This window comes from Mercenaria mercenaria, chromosome 15 (genome assembly GCF_021730395.1).
Source record: "Mercenaria mercenaria strain notata chromosome 15, MADL_Memer_1, whole genome shotgun sequence".
NCBI classification, from domain to species: Eukaryota; Metazoa; Mollusca; class Bivalvia; order Venerida; family Veneridae; genus Mercenaria; species Mercenaria mercenaria.
The window spans coordinates 52,683,453-52,708,762 of record NC_069375.1 but is presented as its reverse complement, the minus strand read 5'-3'; the positions used below and the strand labels follow the sequence as shown (position 1 = coordinate 52,708,762).

Genomic DNA, 25,310 nt, shown 5'->3' with positions numbered 1-25,310 from the left:
TGTTAATATGAGCATATCAGAATGAACAAATAAAGGCATTGTGATTTTTCGTCTAATTTACCACGTTCATCGTTCAGATGCTGCAGTATTTAACCAATCGGGCTAACGCCCTCGTGCATGGTTCAGTTGCTACGCATCGGAACTCTGAACCGTGGTAAATTAGACGATAATCCCCAAAAATCTGCTCTAAGGAATATATATAAACATATATATATATTTTTTTTTTTTGGACCGAAGACATATTTTTTGTTGTTGTTGTTATAACGAATAGATCCAGATGCGTTGTTTTCCTCATTTACCTGATTTTTTTTCAATAGATCAAAAGATCTTTAAAGGTCCATTACTAAGGGAAAGTGAGTTGGCAATTTTTTTCATAGCCAGTGCATAGACTTCTGCAAGACACTAAATAATGAAGATTGGCAGGTCAAAATTTACAGAAGGTCTTTGGAACTCAAAGAAATGTATGTGTATTATGTTGAAATTTCAATGAATCGACAGAATGACCCCCCAGGTCTTTTTAACTTTCTTCATACTTCATAGAAAAATAATTGTACATATACTGCGACTTATTTCGAATTTCTACATACCAACTTTCATTTTCCAATAAAACGAAATAGTTTCTGTGCTTTTTAAAAGAAATTAAGATGTTCACTTTCCTTAGCATTGGACCTTTAAATGCATGTAGCAAAATAAGATGCTTCATATCAGATTTTATCTATTTACTATAGGTACAAATTTGTAATTCCAATTGCACTGGGTACCAGAGGAGATTATTCTAATATTTCATTTATTTTATAACAAGATTAATTACTCCTGAATTTTTACAACACTGTTCTTGGTAGGTAGTAAAAGGAACATGACCTCATGATAAACAAACTCTAATGTTTCATGACCAATTTGTTTTACACTAAACCTATAGTATACCAATGCATGTACACATTCCAGATTTACTTGTACACATATAATAACCCTGATTACAATTTTTGGCAGAATCATGTTCCTTCCTAGCATAGAATTTTTTAGATAAGGTTTTTGATAGAGTCAAATATCTCTTGTTACTATCAGAGCGTATATTTAAACTAAAATAGTTACAGTCCCTTTTTGCTTGGAATTGTTCCAGTTAAAGATTTTGGCGGGTCAAATGTCTCTGTACTATCAAAGCTTTTGAATTGAAACTTAAATTTGTTATTTATTATCAAAGGCTACACAATAAGAAGCAATCCCAATAACTCTAGTTTGAAATTTGACAGTGTTTACAGAGTTACGCCCCTTTTGCTGGCAAAGCTCTGATTCGGAGTCAAGCAACAGGTCGAGCGTGCCGTCCTATTGACAGCTCTTGTTTGATTACTGGTAAAATGTTACTGTGTGTTACAGACCTCTATTAAATCTTCGCTAGGACAAATCCTCATCACGATTACTCTCAGTTCATGCATTATAATACATGTGACTTTGCAGAGATTGATCCACTATTAGAGCGTATCCTCCGAATCAATATTGAATATCTTTACTATGACGGCCCATGTGATGAAACAAGAGAAGATATCAAAAACAAGTTCATCAAGGCTTTCACTGAAGGCACGCAACAGACATGCCAGCCACCGGACTGTCAAGTTTCTCTAGTTCAAGTAAGCGTTCGTTCTTCATTTCATTACCACGGATGAAATAAATGTTATGGAAAAAAAATCGGAATGGGTAATGTATAAAGATGTTAGTTGATTTCTTTAAAAATTGCAGGTTATTTGCGGTGATAGATATGATGGTACTGACAGGAGGCGAAAAGCTATTACCACAGGAATCAGTTTCGAAATTAATGTAGACCTCTCCCGCAACCAGAGTTCCATTGAAACGGCGACAACAAGAAGCCTCATTATAAATTCACTTCTCGCGACAAGACAGAGCGGTAACCTTGACATTCAAATAGACGGTACTGTAAATAGGCCATCATCGATACAAGTTTCACAGCCAGAAGGATCCTGTAACGACGGAAGCGCATACAATAAGAAAACATTTCAGTGCGGTAAATAACTAAACATTTTTTTCAGTTCATGATTATTTACTCATGTATAATAAACCACCCTTTGTTTGATGGTTGCAAATATTTCTTGTATAAATGTCTACATTGATGCTTACTATCATACTGTTCTTAGTAATCAGTCTTATTTATGACTAAACCATAAAGTTTGGATAGTTCTAGCAAACAATGATAAAATTGTCAGCAGGGCAAGATTCCCAAAATACCGCAACTCACAGCAATACACGCATGGTAGTGCACACGACCAACAAACACTCACACACACGCACACGCACAACAAAAGTACGACTTGGTAGTTTAGATTGGTTTATTGATGAAGACTAAATTGATTTTCATAAGTTATAAAGGAGCGGGTTTTTTGTTTGTTTGTTTTTTCTCAATTAATCTTAATGTTTTGATAAAGCTCATAATTTTTAATTTCCAATTTTTGGATTTCACAGACCATTCACAGACGTAATTGTATCTTAATTACGCTCTAATTAGTAAGTGGTCTATGCAATCTGTTTATTTCAGTAAAATGCAATAATGGTTATTTCCATGACACAAAGAGTGATGTCTGTAGTCCTTGTGCACGTGGTTATTATCAAGATGAACCTCAACAAAGCTCTTGTAAACAATGTCCTATAGGCAAAACAACAAAATCTAAGGGAGCTCACTCCGTATCACAATGCGAGGGTAACATTTATATTTGAAACACTTTAGAATATTGTTCAAAGCCACTTGTTATTCTGTTATATATAATTAATTAACTTAATTTGAGCCTGTAACAGTACTTGGTGTTACTACAAATATCTTTATTTGAAAAAAGTCTATAAGAGGGAAGTAACTATATTTGCAACATTATTTTTCATTAGTCCAAGAGATCCGTTCCTAAAAAGGGTCGAATTGTGCACTTTTTGTGAAAAGCATGAAACTTGGCATGGTAGTAGGTAAATATATTACTCTTCATTTAAGAGTGGGAAGCAGCGTCTTATATCCAAAATGGCCGCCAAAATCCAAGACGGCCGCCATAAGTCAAAATTTTATGAAAACTTTAAGAAAATCATTTAACAGCTATGTAAAACATGCAATAAGCATGCAGAAGGGAATTAGTAGAATATTATTATATAATAGCTGGGATAAGTCTATCATTTGTATTGAAAACATCCAAAATGGCTGCCAAAATAAAAGATGGCTGCCAAAAGTACCAAACATTGTTTACTTTAGGTGGAAGGAATGCATTGTTAACAATAATACTTAATTCAAATGCTGTCTAGTACACAGACAAATAAACAAAACATGTTTTCTACCATATTCCAAGAACAAAGTAAATAAAAATGCAATTTTATTAGCTGGACTTTTCGAAGAAAATGTAGAGCTATTGCACTCGCCCCGGCGTCGGCGTTGCCGTTGTCTTAAGTGTTTGATATAGTCAAATATCTCTGTTACTATCAAAGCTATTGACTTGAAACTTAAAACACTTATTTACCATCAAAGTCTACACCAGGAGAAAAAATCCCCATAACTCTGGTTTGAATTTTGACAGACTTATGCCCCTTTTAACTTAGATTTTTTTAAAACAAATTGATAAAGTCAAATATCTCTGTTCTATTAAAGCTTTTTATCTGAAACTCAAAACAGTTGTTTACATTGATTCAAAGTCTACACCAGGAGACACAATTCCAATAACTGTAATTTGAATTTTGACAAAATTATGCCCCTTTTAAACTTAGTATTTTTGGTTAAAGATTTCGATAATAAAGCCAAATATCTCTGTTACTATTAAAGCTTTTGACTTGAAACTTAAAATACTTATTTACCATCACAGTCTACACCAGGAGACACAATCACCATAGCCTTGATTTGAATTTTGACAGAATTATGCCCCTTTTTAACTTAGAACTTTTTGTTAAAAGTCAAATATTTCTGTACTATTAAAGCTTTTGACTTGAAACTCTAAACAGTTATTTACTATCACAGTCTACACCAGGAGACACAATTCCCATAACTCTGATTATAATTTTGACAGAGTTATGTCACTTTTTAACTTGGATTTTTTACTGGCAAAGCTCTAATTCAGAGTCAAGCACTGAGAAAAGTCGAGCGCGCTGTCTTACGGACAGCTCTTGTTGAATAAATACTACAAAACTTTGTTATTGAAGTATACTACTAACAGAAATTTGTTACTGAAGTATACAAGAAATATTGTTATGCTGTATGGGTTCAAAATAAAAGTTAAATTGTTATGTATCAGTTATTTGATTTGATATTTAAAACAGATTTTTAAAAGGTTTCTTCCCTTTGCTTTTAACAAAAGTTGTTCCTCTTCGTTTAAATTTTGTCATTTATAATATATGTCAACAACATTGGTACTGACACATGTTCCCGAATTCAAAATAACAAATATAATTTCTGTTCTAAGTAAATATATCAAAGGTATATCAACTGTTTATCTATACGTTTGGTGTATTTATCTGTATACATTCAATCCTTCATGTATGCTACTAACATAAAGCACTCTACCCATCTATTGTTTGCATCACTACAAACTGTAACCTTAACTAATGTTCATGTTTTACTTTCAGCATGAAACAATGGTAGTAGTAGACCTAGTTTTTGGAGGTTATTACTGCATGTTCTTGCTATAGACAAATAACATACTTAAAATCAGGGGTTTGTCTTCCAGTACTTTTAAAATTGGAAAATTTGAAAGGAGAAACATCCATAGCTGATACTTTGACAAAGAACAAAGGTAAATGGCATAAGACATGTAGAGTAAAGTTCAGAGACCGAGAGCTTGACGGGGCAACTAAGAGGCTGCAAAACCCTTCCGATCCTAAATCAGTATGTAGGGATGCAACACCTTTGAAAATTACATGGAAGAGCACTGCAAATGCAACTCTTCTTGATAAAGACACATGTTTTATTTATAATAAATGCGATGGGTCAACCTTGCATAAAGTATCTACATTTCGCAGTTGATAAAAAAGTTCGTTAAATGTGCGCTGTTCTTCAAGACACGTTTCTCCTATAAGAACTAGCACCAGGGGATCTAATTTCACAGGATGCTGTTTATCATCGTTCATGTTTGACGAATTTGTACAGAAGAGCTGACAAGGAACAATAAGTTGATTAATACATAATGATAATGACATTGGACGAGAGATACATGGTATAGCATTCGCCGAATTAACTAGGTTTATATCAGAATCACACCAAGAAAATGTGTCTGTATTTAAGCTGTCTGACCTTATGAAGCTGTATAAAGAAGTCTCATGCAACTAGGCATTGATATATCAACCTGAGTTCAATCAACAAGATTGAAAACTAGACTCATGACACATTTAAGAGACATGCATGTATATAATGGGCGGAAGGATAGCTCAGTAGTTTGCACACTGGCCTTCCAATTCCTGAGGTCGGGGTTCGATCCCCGGCAGCTACTCGGGAATTTTCAGAAACGCTTTTCAGTGTTTCCCACCCAACTAGAGGTCTACTGGTCAGGAACCCAGGCAATCTTGGGCACGTTAAAGAACCAGGCTGTCTATTCGCAACAAGCTAGGCTAAGTTAGCCGGACAAGCCTGTTTCTGATTTCTGATATCTCTGTCATGGGGGCTTTGTCTCACTCTGACCCTCTGGTCAGATCACTCTGTGTCTGTACTAGTAGAGGATGAATTTATGCGTCCTGTGTGACTGCATTTGAACTATGTAAAGCGCCTTTGAACGTGAAATTGATCATGAAAAGGGCGCTATATAAATCTGGTATAATAATGATAATAATGATATAATGAAGGCTGAGAATTTTTTTGGCATTTAATGATGATGTAGAATTTGCCTTGAAAAAATCGAGGAATATATTGATTATGACAATGATGCAGTCATATTATGTAAAGCAGCAAACGTTGTTCCAAGAGTGTGTACAAGTCAAATGGTTTATCGCGGCCAGAAATTTGTACAAACCGGACAGAAGTTGCGAAATTGTCATTTGTGCAGGAATGAAGCGTTTACCATAATGTTCAGTACTGGACAGGTATAGTGACCGTGCACGGACACAGCCAATTTTCTCAGAGGGGGTCCGATCCCCTGCCCCCACCCCCCACCAGCCCTGGAAATTTAGCAATTTGGCACTTCATTTTTTGCATTCTGGGACAGTTTTATGGACTAACCTGTTAAATTTGGGAAAATGATAAATTCAAGCTTTCTTGAAGATAAAATTCTTAGTTTCTTTTAGATAAATAATATGAATTGTGTCGGGGTCGTATGTAGCAGCAGCCGCATATACTTTACATGAAGTCCTAATGTTGCCTTTTTCGAAAAACATTTTCTTTCCTTCTTGTCTTCTTTTCTTTTTTAAAGATTTTCCAGAGGGGGTCCGGACCCCCGGTCCCCACCCCCCATCTGGATCCGCGCAAGGTGACATATCATGCTTTCTGTTTATGCAGGTAAACTTGTGTTTGGTTAAATTTCAACAGAGCACAATTATCTTAACAGTGTACAAACTCATTACTGTTTTTTCAGGCAAGGGTGGAAAAAAGTGGTAGACAATGAAAGCAGTAACATTTTTATTAAAAAAAAATAAACAATGAGACAAACATTTCCAACATCTTTGGACGGTTCAAAAATCCCATGTTAAACAAACGATAAAGCCCGAAACGCGTGAAAATGTTCCGAATGTAAATAGGGTGAAGTAAGCGCTCTATGTAGATTATGCGTCTAGATTGATTAAACTGGGCGAGTCTACTTACTTATTACTTGAGGATGAAAAAAACGTGTTTTTTAAATGTTGCTCTTAAACAAGGGTGGCGGTTGAACTACTAAAAGTACAACAACAGTTGATTCACAACAAATCGTACGGTATGTTTTATAATCAGTAGAAGCTAGTCGTATTTACGCTTATGAGACCTGTTTCACCCATAAGTAAAGAATTGACAGGTCCATCATGAAATATTTTCCCCATCGTGCAAATACTTGTCCTATTCAATATGCCGCGATCAATAATTGCAAGCAACGTGAACCACCGAGATTGACAGACCGAGATCATGAAGCTTATCCACAAAACCATGCTTTCTGGTCTCTGCATGTACTGTGAGTCCTACATATATTGGTAGAGATGGTTCACGTTGCTTGCAATTATATACACTCTTTGTTGTGTCTCTGCGACGAGTAGATGTGCTGTTAAATATCATAAGTTGTGCTATGGACATGGCGGATTGAAACACATCAACTTTCGATGTCCTAGTCTTACTATTTGAACCTCCTAAGATCATCTCTACAATAGTCTGTAGGAATTTTGGTATAGCCTTCTGTTGGCAAGTTTCTTGGAATGTTCCATTAAAAGCTAAGTTTTTACCACTGAACATATCCCGGCGAACAACGTTTGCTGCTTTACATAATATGACTGCATCATTGCCATAATCAATATATTCCTCGATTTTTGATATATCAAAATAGAGAAAAGTGTAAACTTCACAGGTCGCTCAACACGACAAAAACGACAATGTTGACCGAGGGCTAACTTAAAATACACCGCGCTGTGTAAAAGTAGTGGTGACTGCGAACAATAAGTAGCAAGGTCTGTTTGGTAGAATTGAAATGACACTTGAAATATGTAAAATATAATATGTATCCACTAAACGATGTTGTTTTGTAGTTGTGTTTTAACATACATACATAAATATGAATGCATATAAAACATTCAATAGTCAGAACTGGTCCAATGAACTTTGATATATGGCATTTTTTGTTATTTCAGGAGCGAAAACTTATACATGAATTATGTAAATATCATAAATATTCACACAAAAGACCCAATGGTTGCGTGATTCACTTATGAAAACATGATTTTATGGCAGCCATCTTGGATTTTGTCAGCCATATTGGACTTTTTTTATTAATTTGTCATCCTTATTGGAGGCTGAGTATGATTGTATACAATTGCTTGCCAAGTTTCAACATAATTACAAGAAATGTTCAATTGTAGTGCATTTTTGTTTCATAAACATAACATTTTGGCAGCCATTTTGGTTTTTGGCAGCCGTATTGGATTTTTGTTTGCTTTTACATAATGCTTATTTGATATTTGATATAATTATATAATAATATGCCAAAATACGTTTTTTAATGCTATCTTAATTGTCGTCTCAGTATTTTCCTATAGAACTGTAAGTTTGGGCGGCCATCTTTGGATTTTGGCAGTCATTTTGATGTTCACAGCCCGCTTCCCACTCTTAAATAAAATGAAATATATTCATCAGCTATCGTGCCAAGTTTCATGCTTTTCACACGATGTGCACAATTATTTTACGAATTTCTCGGACTACCAATTTATACTCTTACCCATTTATAAACAAAATTATATGTATAAATACCGCACAGTATTATGGCGTTTTTATTTTTAGCAACATGTAAATAATCAATCAGTACTTAGCAATCTCTTTTAAAACAGAAGATATTGGAAGTAAGATCAACAGTTGGTTTGATGGCGCAGTAGGTTGAGTGGATTGAAATGTTCGAACCTTGCATTCGTCATTTTTTTTATTTTGCATTTAATTTATACACTTTGTGTAAGTTTGTCTGGTTTCTAATTTATTCACGAAAGCCTCAAAAACATTAGATCATATCAAAGATGAAGAGTATTTAAACATGATTACGTGTTAACAATGACATATATAAGTTAGTGAACAAGTTAGTACTAGATTAACAAAATTGTGTTGTTTTCGTTGAATTGTATTGAAAAAAAAAAGAAAATTAAATACACTTTTCAAAATACTATTTTACGGGTCCGGGACTATATCGAACTTCCGACGAAAAAGTATAAGACGGGTACCATTACCGCTCTGCCAACGAGGAATTACTATTGTCAGCGTAAACGTTGTGTATTGATTTAAATTTATGCTTATTTACATTTCAAAGCGCCTTATTACTGTGCGATACCTATAAGTTCACGAATATACTTTTATTATGAAAGAAAAAATGAACATTGTTTTAGAGGCGTGCCAAGCAGGATTTTACTCAGCAACTGGGACCCCGCCTTGTTCTGCCTGTGATCTGGGATGGTTCAGTGAAGACTATGGAAGCACGGAATGTACACAATGTCAGGGATCACAAATTACACTTATAGCTGGGGCAACATCCGGGTCTCAATGTAAAGGTATGTTATAGCTTTTGAGGTAATACGGATAGTACTTGGAAACTGATTTTAGTTTCTCAGTTTTAACAATATCGACTGCCAGTTTTTTTTTGTTTTTTTTTGATTTAACATCGCACAGACACATGATAGGTCATAGGACTTTCCAGCTTTAATGGTGGAGGAAGACCCCAGGTGCCTATCCGTGCATTATTTCATCACGAACGGGCATCTGGGTAGAACCACCGTCCTTCCGTAAGCCAGCTGGGTGGCCTCCTCACAGGAAGAATTCAACATCCTGAGTGAGGCTCGAACCCACATCGATGAGGGGCAGGTGATTTGAAGTCAGCGACCTTAACCACTCGGCCATGGAGGCCCCCTCGACAGCCAGTGTGTAACATGGTTTCATAACAATGGAACACAATACTAATACCTGTTCAACAACATATACTTATTATTATTAGGTTATCACGTATGAAAGAAAACTGTACAAGCCATAAGAATTTCTATAACTAAAACCTTAGTTAAGTGGTGGAAGTCCCACAAGTTTGGTGTAAAATACACCAATGTAGTTTTTGATAAACAATCATTGACAGTTACAGCTGATCTACAATTTATTTTCACCATCTGTAAATTGATTGTACTGTTTAGTTAACTTAACTCAACTCTTTTTTTTTCAGAGTTCGATATCACATACAATAAGCTCAATGAGTCCGAGGAGCTGTCCGTAGCTACTTTGAATTTAGTGGTTGCTGACATGAGTCAATTTACTCTTACATTGTTTGTCAAGTGTAAGCAGTGTAACAGTATCTTTAATATCACCGACACAGATCAGACGATACTTTCTATCATAAACACTGATGAACTGTTGGTCGAATATAATGGGTATTGTATAATTCTGTTTTAAAACAATATAGTATCGTGACGGAAATCTCCATACATATGTAGCATATACTATACAGTACACAGACTACTGGTCAGCCTGTCATAAATTTATCAGATTGTTTTTTCATGGCAGTCTTACTTCGGAGACATGTGGCTTTGAAACTTTGAACACTTGCTTATCATTATGATTTCCATCTGTAGGCAAGAGAACATAACTCTGTCAAGTATTTTGGCTGAATTATGGCCTTTTTTTGGGCTCAGAAATCAGCTAAGTTTTTCATATTAGTCCATTTTTTGCCTAACCTGTTTGTCATATGGCTTTGAAACTTTGACCACTTGTTAACCATCATAATTTGGCTGAAAATCTTTTGACCCTATTCTTCTCTAAATGCTTGGAATAGTCGAGCGCGCTGTCGACAGACAGATATTGTTATGAAAACTGGTTCGGAATACCTGAGTACACTGTATCTTTTGCATTTTCTCATCATTTATGTACAATATTACGAATAATTTTCCTATTTTACCAAGAAATATTGATGAAAAGAAAAAAAAACGTTTGAGTAAATGTAATTTTACCGTCCGTAAGTTGTTAGTAAATTGCTTTTACTGTTAAGCTAGAAGTGATCAGACAGATGGAATGTAGTGTCAGAAATAAAATCCTTAAATCATGCCAATACTTAAATCAATAGATAATATCGGAAAGTTTGTTCGGTCTATTCTAGTCATCAGTACAAGACAGGTGAAAACTTAATCGACTCAATGCTATGGACACAACTAACAGTTGTACACACTGGAGCTGAATTGTTTGTATACTTGAATGCCCGTAAAGTGTTAAAGGAACAGTCTAATCGTGAAAGGAGGTCCACGGATACGACACTGAATGTTACAATAGGAGGTAACGTTTCTATATTGCCTACATTACCTAAAACATAGTGCTATGAAATCTTGCTCTGCGTCCTACATTGCACAATTATGTGGATAGTTTTTTAATCAAAAAATAAAATGTAATGGTAGATTTCTCGGAAGCACAGAGCACCACATACACAGCCACAGAGTCAAGCCTTTGCAAAGTAGACCCACAAGAAAAAGAAACTGTAACGGAAAACTATTATAGACGTTTTGCTTCAAAAAACATGTTCATTATAACTTTATGCAGCAAAATATAGAAAAAGGAAAAAGAGGGGAGGAAGGGGTAGGGGATAGAAGGGAGGGTGGAGGGGAGAGAGTTTGAAGAGGAAAATGGAACAAGGATGAATATTCAAAAGGGAATGCTACGGTTCCCTACAACGTAAACCACAGCAGCGCACGCATGCTCGCACGCACGCACACGCACACTTAAACAGACAAGTAACGGGTGCAAAAGCAAAGGTGCGCAAATGCAAGGGGGAAGAATGGGAGGGGCGATATGGGGAGTCAGGAGAAAGAGGACAGAAACACTAACAGCAACAAGACAACATACGCAACACAGAACCCAAGACGGAAAGAAAACAAGTTGAAAATAGGGGCACCGCCTCTGGAACGGTTAGTAACCTATATGAAGGTGTTTCAAACATGTTAAGGGCATGCCAACCTCGCACTTACCCTTTTTTCAACAAGTTAGCCGGTGAGAAAGGCTCTAACATTAGTGACAAATACCAGATCATATTAATTAAACATATAAAACTAGTCCAGGATTTTACAACATCTTTTCAGTTTCCATACATAAACGAAGAACATGTACAATAGTTTTGCACTCAACCCTCGGTTTATTAAGAGACAGAATTCATAAATAGACCATAAAAGCATCAAAATCTCTATATTTCAATATTCACCAGGTGAAGGATTCATAGGTTCTGTGTCTCAAATGAATATATGGTCAGATGTAAATGCCTATACCTCGGTAGAGACAGACACGTGTTTTGGTACAGACAAAGGTGATCTGATAAACTGGAGGCAGTTCTCAGAGCTGGATGGATCTTTCGTACTTACAAAGAGCAACTGTGATGGTAGGTTACATTAAACCCTTTTTAAAAGTTTCAGGATGAACTATTAGTACAGATTAATGGTTCTGCTTTCAGGTCCATCTGTCTTCAAATTAAGATGGATAGATCTTGCGGTGAAAGGAGAACACATGTGAAAACCTTAAGTGACTAGCAAATGAATAGTTTTTTATGGTAGTCTTAAACGGGCCAATGGTTAAGCTATTTTTGATAACCTGACCTGAGGAAGACTCTTCCACAAGTACACACCTCTGTGCGAGAATGACATATTACCAAAACTGTTTACTTTGGGCAGTCCATTATCATTGAATGAGAAACTAAAAAAAGTATCCTTGACTGGAATAGCAGTCATATTTGATCTGTTACAGCGATTTTGAACTGCCATATAAGTGGAATGAAATGCTCAACTAAGATAAACTGGAGAAGTACCCATTTTGATTTTAAAGACATGACAGAGAGTAATCTGGTCTATTCTTTTTGAGACTGGCAACCAGTTCACGTTTTTGGTTTTTGAAGCGGTCCAAATCAATATGAGACCTGCTATCTAAGTTCAAATAAAACGAATAAGTCTATTCTGGGTAGTCTGGAGTCTGTTTTGTTTTTAAATTTTGAGTTAAACTTTAGCACGAAAACAGCAGTCATAGTCAAAATGGCACTGGATAAGGGACATGACCAGACGTTTCCTGGTATGCAAGGTAAAACATTGGCGTTTCCTATAACAAACATTAAGAAACTTCAACCTACTGTTTACTTTTATATTTTACCTAGCAAATTGACTCAAATAACAATGTCTGGTCCAAAGATGCACCGGGTATTCAACTGAAAAATTGACTGAATACTCTGGCCATAGCAAGAAATACTGTGACCTAAATCTAGGTTTAGAACCAAATAAAATTGACTGTTTAGTTTTACCAAGATAAAAGGAGAACTTATTATCAACTAACAATTTTCTCAGCTGTTCCATTAACAAACATTCTATGTGGGATATAGTTTTTCTAGAGACCCTGAATTATCGGCATACATTAAGAGCTTGTTGTTGTTGTTGTTTTTTTACCACAGCGGACATATCATTGACATAAATTAAAAACAAAAGCGATCCTAGAATGGACCTTTTTACTTAAACATATTTCTCCGCTGTAACTTATAGTCAGAATTAAATCAAACTTGGTTTGTTGCATCTGGACATATATACGTCTCTCAAGTTTGTTCAAACTGCTCTGCTCGACTGCATTTAGTGGCTGAAATAGAAGTAAGTCTCTTGAAACAATTTCTTCTCATGAACCGTTGGATATTATCATCCAGCTTGGTATAGACTATTCTCAAATTTGTTCAAATGTGGTTCAGATATGGATCCACCATTGCAAAAGTCAGCGTGAAATTACAAAGCTCTGGAACCGCTTGATGAATGTTCACTAAATATTGTCACATGCACTTTTGCATGGATCATTCATAGGGTAGGGTATAACATTACAATGGCGCCAGTGGATCATTCTATGGCAAGAAATATATTAAAATCTTTTAACGATTTCTTCGTCCATAAACTTGGATTATTCCAGTTAGTTCCAACTGTTCTGTTTGTCTGCGTCTCTATTGATTGAGTTATGACATATTTCAAGTTGAATGTTTTCATTTTAAAATATTTTCCTGATACAGTATATCATATTATTGAATGTCAAAAGATAATATCACGTGAGTAAATTAGACTCTTCATGATCCTCTTGTTCACATTATCTTCTAATTATGCGTTAGAGAGCGAGAGTTTGCAAAAAAACTATAAGTATTTAATTTATTGGTGGGTGCTAGGGTATTTATATATATTTATGTTGACTGGGCCATCACCAAGTGCTCATATGCAGCTTGTATTGAGAAAAGTAACAAAACACCATTTGAGTTGAAAATGGGCTTTTAATAAAGCCATAAAACATATATACACATATCAGAAGTTAACAAAGACCAAATATGTTACATTTTAGAAATATCTGGACGACTGAACCGCCGCCAATAAAACATACACATTTCAAAATTAACAAGACAAAATATGTATATATACCAAATAAAAATAAAAATTGACTAGAAAATGGTACAGACATAGGTATACTAATGGCTGGATTTCATATAAACTCAAAGCAAAACAAACAAACAAAAACTAATAAAATAATAAAAATAAAGATGTATATCAATCGAAATATGAAAGGGATGGATTGACTAGGGGAGGTGGTGGGTTGTTCACGAAACGTCTTCTCTAAACAAAGGAAATTGGAATTATGGTGATGAGTCGCGACGCATATCACTCGTCTATCGCGACACACGCCACTTGTCTGCGGCACCCGCTCATTATGCGGCACCCACTTCTCGTACCCAAAAGTATAATGGACCCGCACATAAATGATTTTATGTAACATAAAATTCCATTTATGTTGACTGGGCCATCACCAAGTGCTCATATGCAACTTGTATTGAGAAAAGTAACAAAACACCATTTGAGTTGAAAATAGGCTTTTAATAAAGCCATAAAACATATATACACATATCAGAAGTTAACAAAGACCAAATATGTTACATTTTAGAAATATCTGGACGACTGAACCGCCACACAGTGGTTTGTTGGTCGACCAACCAGCAAAGCACTACGGCCAGACAAATATGAGCACTTGGCGTAGGGGTATGTCTTAGTGACCTTAGCAATATTTTGTAGAAGAAGGAGGTTATATACAAAAAGTAATGAATCTTAACCAAGAAAAAAGATAAAGTAAGGAACACAAATGTAATTTCAGTCATTTTGAATAAAATTGTTGCCTAAGAGTGTAAAGAACACAATCATATGCCAGTAAACAGTTCGAAATAAGGCCTGCTGTTTAAGCCCGCCAGTTACACAAACATAATATGACAGTTATGAATATTGCCTGCTGCCTAAGCCAGTCAGGTACGCAAACATAATATCAATTAGTTCTGAATTAAGCCTGCTGCCTAAGCCAGTCAGGTGCACAAAATTAATCTAAGACAATTATGAATATTTCTGCTGTCTAAACCAGACAGGTACATAAAAATAATATCAGTCAGCTCTGAATAAATCCTGCTCTTAAGCATGTCAGGTATACAAACATAAAATCAATCAGTTATGAAAATTGCCTGCTGCCTAAGTCAGTCAGGTAGTGAGGTACACAGCATAATATCAGTTAGTTATGAACATTACCTGCTGCCTAAGCCAGACAGGTACACAAACATCGTTTCTGGCAGTTAAAAAAAAAAAATATATATATATATATACCTGCTGCCTAAGCCAGTCAGGTGCACAAACACAATATCCAGTCAGTTCTGAACCAATCCTGCTGCCTAAGCCAGTCAGGTATAAAAACATAATTTTTTACAGTACGGACTAATACCTGCTGCCTAAGCCAGTCAGGTACACTTAGCCTTGAGATCATATAGGATTGTTACTTTAACAGGCAATGGAGGCAGTTGGCAACTGAAATGTGCAGGTACAAAGTCTAAGCCTTAAGTTGAAGGACGGATATATTTCTTACATGCACTGGATTTCCAGCGACCAAGTGCTTGCAGTTGGTGTTGGGTGACTTGCAGATTGTATGCGTGAGTAGCACCTCCAATACGGAAGGAATGTGGAGTGTATTCTTGAGGATTCAGACCAATATAAGAAATACATTTCCGGAGAAAAGACCTTACGGTTGCACTATAGAGAGGTCGACCATCTTGAAGAACAAAACAAGGACCTGATGTTTCAGGTCTTCGCAGCAGAAATCGTTCTAAAGCAACAACCGGACACAGTGATTTAACCGAATACTTTTCCAGATTGACAATCGCTCTTTGACCTTTAGAGTGTTTATATCTATTCATTGTTATTGAAACTCTTGTTATGTTCTGTTTCTTTCTGTAAAAACATAAATTTTGTTGGAAATTACATTACCCTTACCGGTTTTGGTAATAGAAACTTCTCCAATTCGAAACAAACCGAAAAATGAGACCAAATATAGTGCTTTATACAGATGTTTGTCATACGACGACTGACAAAGGGAGTCAAGTGCAAGGATTAATTCCTGTAAAATTTTAATGGTGATCGGCTTTCTCTGGTCCGGTTGAGTGACCTTGATCCTGATTGCGTACATAAGTTTGAGAATGACAAAATTGTTTGCTGGGTTTGTTAGTGACCATATGCTGTGAAAGTACGACAGACCTGAAAGCCGTGTGCGGATTGTCGAATAACTCAAGCCTTGAACATAACAATTTGCTAAGTACTGGGCTAACTATTAACAGTTATAGGGAAAACCACTTCACAAGGGTAAAATTGGGAAGCAAACTGTAGATAATGTTTGTAGGCTTGTTTGTATGATTGTCTGGTAGCCTTGGACAGGGACTGATTCAGAAGATCCAGAACACTTTTATTTAACTGATATCTAGAACTATGCTTTGAACGTCTGTTGGATTTGGATCCATGTGTGGCGCTGACATCTTGAACTGTTCGATCTGTAAACGTGACAAGAAATCAGGAAGGTTATTGAGTTTCCCAGCAATATGTTCTGCCTTGACAAGAATATTGAATCTCATGCATAAAAGGACGAACTTCCGGACAAGATGCATTAGGGATGGATCCTTAGATGTCTGTTTGTTAAGAATGTGGACTACTGCCTGATTGTCTGAATGCAAAATAAGACATTTATTGCTGAAATTTGACCCCCATTTTTCCAATGCAATAATGATTGGGAAAAGTTCCTTAAAAGTAATATTGTGAGCCTGCAGGGGGTTCAGGCCATTCCCCGAAAAACCAATGGTGCTGAAAGATGGCACCGTAGCCGATCGAACCAGAGGCATCTGTGAATAAATGGAGCTGTTTGTCTGTTAACCATTTGCCATCCAATAGCAAACTTTTCCCATTAAAATGTTCAACAAAAAACTGCCATGCTTGAATGTCTTTCCTACTCTCCCTATTGAGTGTTATGTAGTGATGTGGTTTTTTGCCTCCCTTTGTAAGATCAGTTAGCCTACGCATAAATGACCGACCTGGAACAACTACACTGCAACAAAAATTTAGAAGCCCAAGGAGGCTCTGAAGATCTTTGAGAGTAATTTTTCTACGCTGAGACATATGGTGTAACATTTCTCTTAGGTTGGACAGCTTATCAGAAGGTAACCTAGCTTGCATTTGTAAGGAATCCAACTCAAGACCCATAAAGGTCATGGTTGTGTTTGGGGATTCAGTTTTTTTCCTTTTTGATTGGGACTCCAATAGAGGTACACATAGATACAAAGCTATTTAGATGGACGTTGCAACGGTTTGAGTGTGGAGAACCCATTATCAGGAAATCATCTAGAATGTGAATGATATGGGGGATTCGAAGTACATGTTTCGCAATCCATTCTAAACTTGTACTAAAACGTTCGAAAATTGCACAGCTGCTGGAAGCCCCCATTGGAAGGCACTTGTCGTAATAGAAGTCCCCGAGAAACTGGAAACCAAGTAGGCTGTAGTCATCCGGATGCATCCGCTATATCTGTCTTACTAAGATATGCCCCCCGGCCTAATGTTAACAGCAATTGAACAGCATCGTCAAAAGTTGTATATGAAACTGTAGCCATATCTGGGTCAATGCCGTCATTAACAGATGAGCCTTCAGGATAACTTAAATGGTGAATAAGACGGTACTGCCCTGGAACTTTCTTGCTTACTAAGCCGATAGGGCTAACCTTCAAATGTGGAAAAGGACGTGCTTTGAAAGGGCCAGCTATTCTTCCGTGTTTCAATTCTTTTTCTAGTTTTGACTGAACAATGGCCGGCAGTTCATTTCAAGATTTTAAATTTTTTGAATTAGCGGCTGCGCGGTCGCCTAGGTAAGCTAACGAAAAACCCGAGGTGAAACCGGTGATTAAATATTGTTTGTCAAAATAACCTGACAGGAGAGATGCAAGGGGTTTGACTTGAACTGGTGTTGGTAATCTATTTATTGGTTTGTTTACTGGCTTGCTTACCATGTCCTGCAAAGGACTTGGATATTCCTTGTGTTCCAAGGAGGGCTTGGGCTGCTTGTTCTTTGCTATCGTAGATGCATTGGCCTGAGTAGTGCTGCTGTTTACAGAAACCACAGATGTGAGGTCTGTTACAGGACGGGAGACGACATTCTCCCCTTCTGTTATAAGTCCAGCATGTGTTGGGCCAAAATTTTGAAGAGAATGTTGTGGGAGAACGAAAGCGTTTGGCTGGGCCCTGTGGGCCTGTACTCCGAAAGGGACGGTTGGTGACCATGGCTGATGTAGTAGGGGAAGGTTCTGTACAGGCACGCATCCAGTACTCAAAATGAAGGGAGTCCCAAGGGACGGGAGTATGACTCCTGAGTTGGCGAAATTGAGAGTCATATTGCTGCCATGCTTGACCCGGACGGCGAGATGCTAAATCTCTGATAATTTCACCATATTTCATGAGGGCAGGTGCAACAGCTGGAAATTTCTCAGTATAAATTGCCACAAACCTTAGAAATGCCGAGGTCCAGGCTTCAATTGTGCCAAGTTTACGTTGACGGACAGATGGGGTGAAGCTCAGATTAGACCTATTGTCCATTTGTAGCATAAATTGTCTATTGTTAGACGGTGGGACGAAAGAGTCTTGAGGGAGCAAATCGGCCATATTTATAAATTTATCAGCCCATATCTGTTTCTTTAATTTTTTGCATATTTGGGAAGAAATGGGAGTGGAAACTGGTGTTTGGAAACCATTGCCAAAACCTCCATTACCTGCCAGCATAGATGTATGCTCTGTGATTGTATTAAACAGAGAATCTCTATCACTATCGCTATCACTGTCACTGTCACTCTCACTTGCACTGGAATACTCTGACTGGTCTTTTCCCGGGACTGTTACTGCTGCATCATCCTGGAATCGCTTTGGGACACGACGTTTTCGTTTATTGTCTTTTGTCGGTACAGTTGATGTAGGTTTATCATTCGCTGGAAAAGTTTGTTTTGTTTTTGACTTTTTCGCGTCTTTAGACTTTACGGAGATTTTCCGTTTTGGCTTTGCCACTGGATTCGGGCTATTGTCTGTTTGAACGGTTGCTTTCCTCGACAATTTGGCGTATTTCGAGGTCTTCTTTCCTCGATCCATATTAAGAGTGTGTTTGTTTTTTGCCTTCACCTGAAAAAAAAACACAGACTAAAAATTAAGACAAGGAAACCGGTACATTTGGCTATTCTGAGACTGCTTCTTTACATTTTGTCATAGATACAGACATTTCCCTTGTTTGTAGACTTATATTGTTTATTTTTAGGTAGAGTTGTTATGCATCAGGGTTAAACCTGGAACATCAGACAGTGATTGTCTGGAGAACTGTGTAAAGTGACATCAGATTTCCAATCTGGAATGTGAGGTTCGAAAAGCCTAGACATGTGTTATAAGATGTATAACGTCATCAGATCTGATCTCTGGATAAGACATTGTTAACTACAGAAAACTTGTAACCAGAAAAACTGGTCTTCAGACAATGATGCATTGTTTGGAGCATCAGACAACCATGTCCGCAAACGATGGATGTAATTTTTTTTTTTTTTTTTTTTTTGCTTTACCTGATAAGATAAATATTATTATGAAAAAATCATTGTAAATTACTACAAATCTGTTCCATCTTCAGCAGACTTGATTGTCTGGATATGCAATAGTCAGTAAATGCCAGTAAATATGGCCTTCAGACAATGTGTCTGGAGACATCAGACCCCGAGATCTGGACTGTGAAATACAGGTACTCATACTCATAGTAAACCGGATGAATGCTGATACAATAATTAGCAATAAAATGACCGGACTGGATAGCGCAGTTGTACAAATAGTATTATGAGCCTTTCGGACAAATTAGCCTGGGTCTGTCAAATTAGAACTAAGTATGGCTGTGATTGCCGTAGATCGAACAAGAAAGTAGATCCATCATTACTTTTGTACAACTGGAATAGCAAGGGTTTACTTTACTGTTAATATATATATATTATATTGATTACCTTTCCTCTAAAAAATATTACATTTTTGTCTATAAATGCACAAATAACAGCTAAAAATGTATGTTCAATTTTTTATAAGGTAAAAAGCAACACATATCTTATTGATTCAGCTGTTTGGAAGCTGTCACCACCGCTGCCCGGACATTGCTGAACAGTTTCCTGTTACCCAGGGGCGACAAATGTATGCCATCTGCTGCATAGGCCGATTCTCGATTGACCGACCAAAATCCCTTTACTCTCCAAAATTTAGTTTTAGGCCGTGATTGGAATTTGCGATGAAGCTGAAGGTTGAGCTTGTCGACTCGGGCATTAAACCACTGAACATCAACAGGGTATTTAACTCTAACCGTCCACTGGCGTCGGTGGATAACCTGAAGAAATGTTACGTATTTCACGTGTTCTTTTTTGATAAGCGTATCAACAAAGTCCAAAATCTCTGCTGAAAATTTGTTAACTGATACCGATGTATTATAAAGATCACATGTGCCAATCAGCAAGATTACTATGTCAGGTTTAAAGTCCCTTATACGGTCTAAACAGGCCTCTGATCGCAGTGTGGCAATTGTTGCTCCCGGAAATCCAGAAAACTGCACCATGAAACGTGCAGGGTCAAGATTAAGTGAAAATGAACAATCTGACTCATTTGAGATGAAAGATTTTAAATTTCCCACAAAGGAATGTCCATAAAGTAAAACTTTCAAAGTCATTCTGACAGAAACACCACTGACCGGAAGTTACTTTGTTGACGAAACACCATTGACCGGAAGTTCCTTTGTTGACGAAACACCATTGACCGGAAGTTCCTTTGTTAACAAAATAATATTTACGATTCGTCTTCACAAAGAAATGAAAGAAGTTTCCCTTTCCATCCAATGGTCAAATATCATTTTGTGCATTGATAAACACACACAAAAAACAAACAAAAGTCTTGAAAGACGTTTAAATGTTGTCTGCAAACCGATAAAACTGATAAGATTTTGTCCACCACGTTCCGGAAGTTCTTTATTTCGGAATGAAAAACACTATTTCACGATTATTATAAAAATTCCCAAGATTTCCTCTTGATCCAAGGGAAGAGAATCATATTTCTTTACCGAAAAATCACAAGAATCCTGGAAACAGTTCAAATATTGACTACAAATCGAATAATAATTGTTCACGAAACGTCTTCTCTAAACAAAGGAAAGTGGAATTATGGTGATGAGTCGCGACGCATATCACTCGTCTATCGCGACACACGCCACTTGTCTGCGGCACCCGCTCATTATGCGGCACCCACTTCTCGTACCCAAAAGTATAATGGACCCGCACATAAATGATTTTATGTAACATAAAATTCCATATATATACAGTCAAACCCGGCTGCAGAACCTCCCTTGGGGACTGAAAAATGCCGGTATTTGTGAAACCATATATTTTCCCAAGACAGGTGACACGTGACCATAGTAAGCAGGTTATGTTTTTTGGAGGCTGTCTACAGTACGGGTCTGACTGCATAAGGGAGTTCATTGGTTCTAAGACAAAGGTGAATGTACCAAGTAATATAGCAAAAACAAAAAATTATGTGGGATAAGGCCGTGACTTTATTGTAAATTTTCAAATGAAAATTATGGCATATTGTAAATATATATAGCATGGTATATATAAAAATGATGAGAAAATATGAAAGACAAAGCTCCAGCTAAAATGCCTGGAAGCAACATAGCAGCGCGAAGGTGCAGAAAACTATGAAAATAAGCGCAGAACATACCAGACCTAATAGGAAATTGTAGGTTCTAGTACTTCGCAATAATGAGAAACGAGGCAAAGATGCTCTCACCGATCTCTATGATATAAAATGATAACTATAGATTTCAACGAATGTAATGCATTTTGGATTTTAGTACTAATAAGATTTACAATATGCCATACCGAAATGCACATTACGTGTATTGAGGGCCATTCAACATTTTATGAAAATAAAATTCGCCAAAACGAGGTATGCAGTGAATACACGTTTACTCAATAGATACAGCAGGTCATTGACAAACAGTTAAAGTCTAGAGCTAGAAATTACCTTTTGCTATGTACCTTAATTTTTAAGATGTATCAAAATCTATGAAACTCGCTGCATATTTTACATATTGTATGTCTTTAAATGTTACAATGTCATTCAGGTACATGCACATATTATCCAATAGTTCGATTACTATAAGCCAGGGTCATCATGAAACCTTTTGCTGAGGTTTCAGTCAAAATGTATTATCTATTTTTTTTGAACGAACATCAGACAAACGGACGGACGGGCGGACGAATAGGAAACCAATAGCCATAAGACTTTCAATTAGAAGAGTCTTACTGCCACTGACTTGTTACGTCATAAACAGTTTCCTGTAACGTCTTCTTTGCATTCATATTATTGAAATTATTATTCATATCATTATTGTTATCTTGATTATTATTATTATTATTAACATTATTCTCATAATTGATTCAATTCTGTTTTACACCTATTTTCGATATTTCTTGAGTATTTCGTTTTTCATATCAATGCATTTTTATAACTTATTCTTTTACATGCAGGCAGTTAAGTAATGCATGCAACGGACCTAGATAAAATTAACCAGGTACAGCAGTTACCTTTCAACACAAGGTGCCCCAATAGCTGCCGATCCCGACCATGCCACGCCGCTCCTATAGCTAAACTGTTTAAAGACATTAGGAGAATAGCCGGTTGACGACATTAGTTTTCTGCAGCCCCTTATACCAGAGATTGACCGTGTTAATGCTGGTGTTACAATTGCTGACGTAATGGATTATCCGCATCAAAGCGTACAGGCTAGAACTGCGTCTAAAAATAATGTGCATGCCTTTCATTAGCGTGTAACAAAATTGATAACCCAAATCCACATTTTAGTCATTAAGAAATACATTTAAAGCTGAATATTGTTCAAAATATAACAATAATCTATATTAATTTATATAAGTCCTTGTATATGATAATCTTTTGCAGAACGGAACCATGCAAAGTATTAGCAGATTCGGTTTGATTAACTTGGTTCATGGGAAATCACTCGTGACACTCCCAAGTATAGTGTGTCTTATTCCATTTAGCTCAGAATGTTTGTGTTTTTATTTCTATTGCACCGTTCTCCATAAGTTTCGTTGTTTTGCTGGATTTTATTCTTATGTAAAATACTCTCAGAAACAGTAACCAGACTTAAGTATGAAAAGCACATCTTACCTTACTTCGAACATGTCCGCATTATATTGTTTAACAGTTCTGAAAGAGCTTTCATTACAATGAATTAATAATATATCTATAAATCCGTGAATTATTTCATTTAAACAAGACGCTTTCGTGCTTTAAGAATTATTTCTACGACTTAGAATTGTGACAGTATGTTATTAATTTTCATAAGCATCACTTACCATTTACTGTTATACATTACAACAGTTGAGATCTAGTTTACCCTGCTGATGTATAAAATGGAAATATATCTTACATTTCTTTCGATATCTAACAAACAGCAGCTAACCAATATGTTACATTATGAAAACATCCAATATACACGTATCTTTCTTGTCAGCTGTTAATGTTTCATGCCATGGTACGAACCCAGCTGGAACGCTCTCTTGCCAGTATAGCTAATCACGTTAATATAGCCAATTTCGTTCCTGGACACGTAAAAAGCGTAAGCTTACATTACCTTATTGCATAGCAATTTTCCTATGTGCAGTCTCTACGAACACTTCAACCATCTAACTAAAATACTGTTGAAAACGGCATGGAACCAATTAATTGTATGTCGCTCCTTTCTCATCGGATCTGTTAAGCTGTAACTAGACTATGCAGCATGCTTTTTATCATTTGAAGCAAGATATTTAAAGTATAATTTTGACAATTGGTAAGAAACAACCAAATGTATATTTCTATTTGATTTAATGACATAATAGTTTGTAATTTTTTTTGTAATTATATTAGGCTACAAAGCAACATTCTTTGATTAATCCCAGCGATACTAAATCATGTTACAAAATATTTCCGCAACAATGTACGTTAGAAATGCATAAACCTCAATACACCTCGGGTGAAACCAGTACATGCATATTGTACATATGATTAAAGTCCATAAATAATAATGACCAAGAATAATGTACAGGAACTAACGTACTGCATTTTTGCGCATGTACATGCAAAAAAAAAAAAACAAAAAAAAAAACGCTCGACCACACCCATGTTTTACCTGTGAGTGTCTGCAGCTCACTATGTCTGTTAATTTTATTTATTTATTTTTTTTTATAACTAAATTCACTTCAGACTGATTCAGTCAGTGATTGAATAAAACCAAATAACCAATATCTTGCTGATTGTACGATGAACACGTGTCTCCAATACTTTCCAGAGGACATATTCAAATGCCGTATAAACAGAAAGTTCAGCAATCAAAATTATAAGCGCAGACATCTAAAGAAAATATATAATGTATACTCATCTCAATTGTGAATTCTCAAAACAGTAGCGCTGCAGTTTTCCGTCGTAATCTTCTTTAAATTTTTGTAAACGATCTGTCCTCTACGGATTTCCGATAAAGAATGTACTCACTGCACAAAATTTGCCCATGAAAATCCCGTGGGATTAAAACTTGTCAGACTAGTATTTGAACTGATACGACTATAAATACATATACAGGTGCGGATTAGCAGTGAGGCGTTATGTTAGATAAGACGATACCCACCAAAATTAAAACAATTTATTTCATAAGAGAACATAAATTTACTTAATAGAAATAAATATTTAATGAGAAGGAATTACTTTGTTTATTTCAGTTGATAATAACTGTCGCAGCTCGCCTTGTGAAAATGGTGGTTCCTGCTCAGATTCTGTTGGAAGCTTTTCCTGCGCGTGTTTGAGAGGTTATACCGGAAGTTTATGTGAAGTCAATATTAATGATTGTCTTGACAACGCTTGTGACAATAATGCTACATGTATTGATGGAGAGGATGTCTACACGTGTGTTTGTTCAGAAGGGTTCACTGGACAATTGTGTGAAACACAATTAGGTTTGTAGTTTCATATATTTCAACAAAATGATTTTATATCCAGGTATTTTTCTAAACGAAACTCTATTTATAAGACGTGTTCATCCATTTGCACGTATTTATTTAGTTATAAAGTTGTTACTTCTGATAAGATGAAACATGACGCACACAATTACGGATCGTCTTCATATCTTATCGGCTATTAGTGACATCAAGTAAACTTTTAGCATATCATCAATTCATCTGGATAGGTTAGATTTATATCTCACGTATTTTCCGACTGACAAACCGGTT

At 36.3% G+C, this 25,310-nt stretch overlaps 2 protein-coding genes across 7 annotated transcripts in view; one reads left to right on the top strand and one right to left on the bottom strand.

Annotated features, from left to right (window-relative positions):
• The window catches only part of LOC128546131 (uncharacterized), a 110,398-nt gene that overhangs the window by 49,675 nt on the left and 35,413 nt on the right, over positions 1 to 25,310 (top strand). For both annotated transcript variants that reach the window (XM_053525267.1, XM_053525266.1), the window contains exons 10-17: positions 1,456 to 1,625; positions 1,735 to 2,017; positions 2,546 to 2,707; positions 9,001 to 9,162; positions 9,819 to 10,023; positions 10,746 to 10,918; positions 11,838 to 12,008; positions 24,804 to 25,037. In XM_053525267.1, the coding sequence (XP_053381242.1) occupies positions 1,456 to 1,625; positions 1,735 to 2,017; positions 2,546 to 2,707; positions 9,001 to 9,162; positions 9,819 to 10,023; positions 10,746 to 10,918; positions 11,838 to 12,008; positions 24,804 to 25,037 (1,560 nt within the window). The remainder of the gene's footprint in view (positions 1 to 1,455; positions 1,626 to 1,734; positions 2,018 to 2,545; positions 2,708 to 9,000; positions 9,163 to 9,818; positions 10,024 to 10,745; positions 10,919 to 11,837; positions 12,009 to 24,803; positions 25,038 to 25,310) is intronic.
• On the bottom strand, positions 14,766 to 23,279 carry LOC128549080 (uncharacterized). 5 transcript variants are annotated; one of them, XR_008367462.1, is made up of 2 exons: positions 15,271 to 21,193; positions 14,766 to 15,195 (listed from the first exon to the last, which is right to left on the bottom strand). XR_008367462.1 is itself a non-coding variant. In XM_053525271.1 (2 exons), the coding sequence occupies exon 2, from the start codon at positions 19,108 to 19,110 to the stop codon at positions 17,950 to 17,952; it is 1,161 nt and encodes a 386-aa protein (XP_053381246.1). In that variant the 5' UTR covers positions 19,111 to 21,106; positions 22,614 to 23,279; the 3' UTR covers positions 14,766 to 17,949. The 5 variants fall into 5 exon arrangements, 4 of the variants coding, with proteins under 4 accessions (XP_053381246.1, XP_053381245.1, XP_053381247.1 ...); XM_053525271.1 differs by adding an exon at positions 22,614 to 23,279 and having other exon boundaries at positions 14,766 to 21,106; XM_053525270.1 differs by having other exon boundaries at positions 14,766 to 19,140; positions 20,723 to 21,193.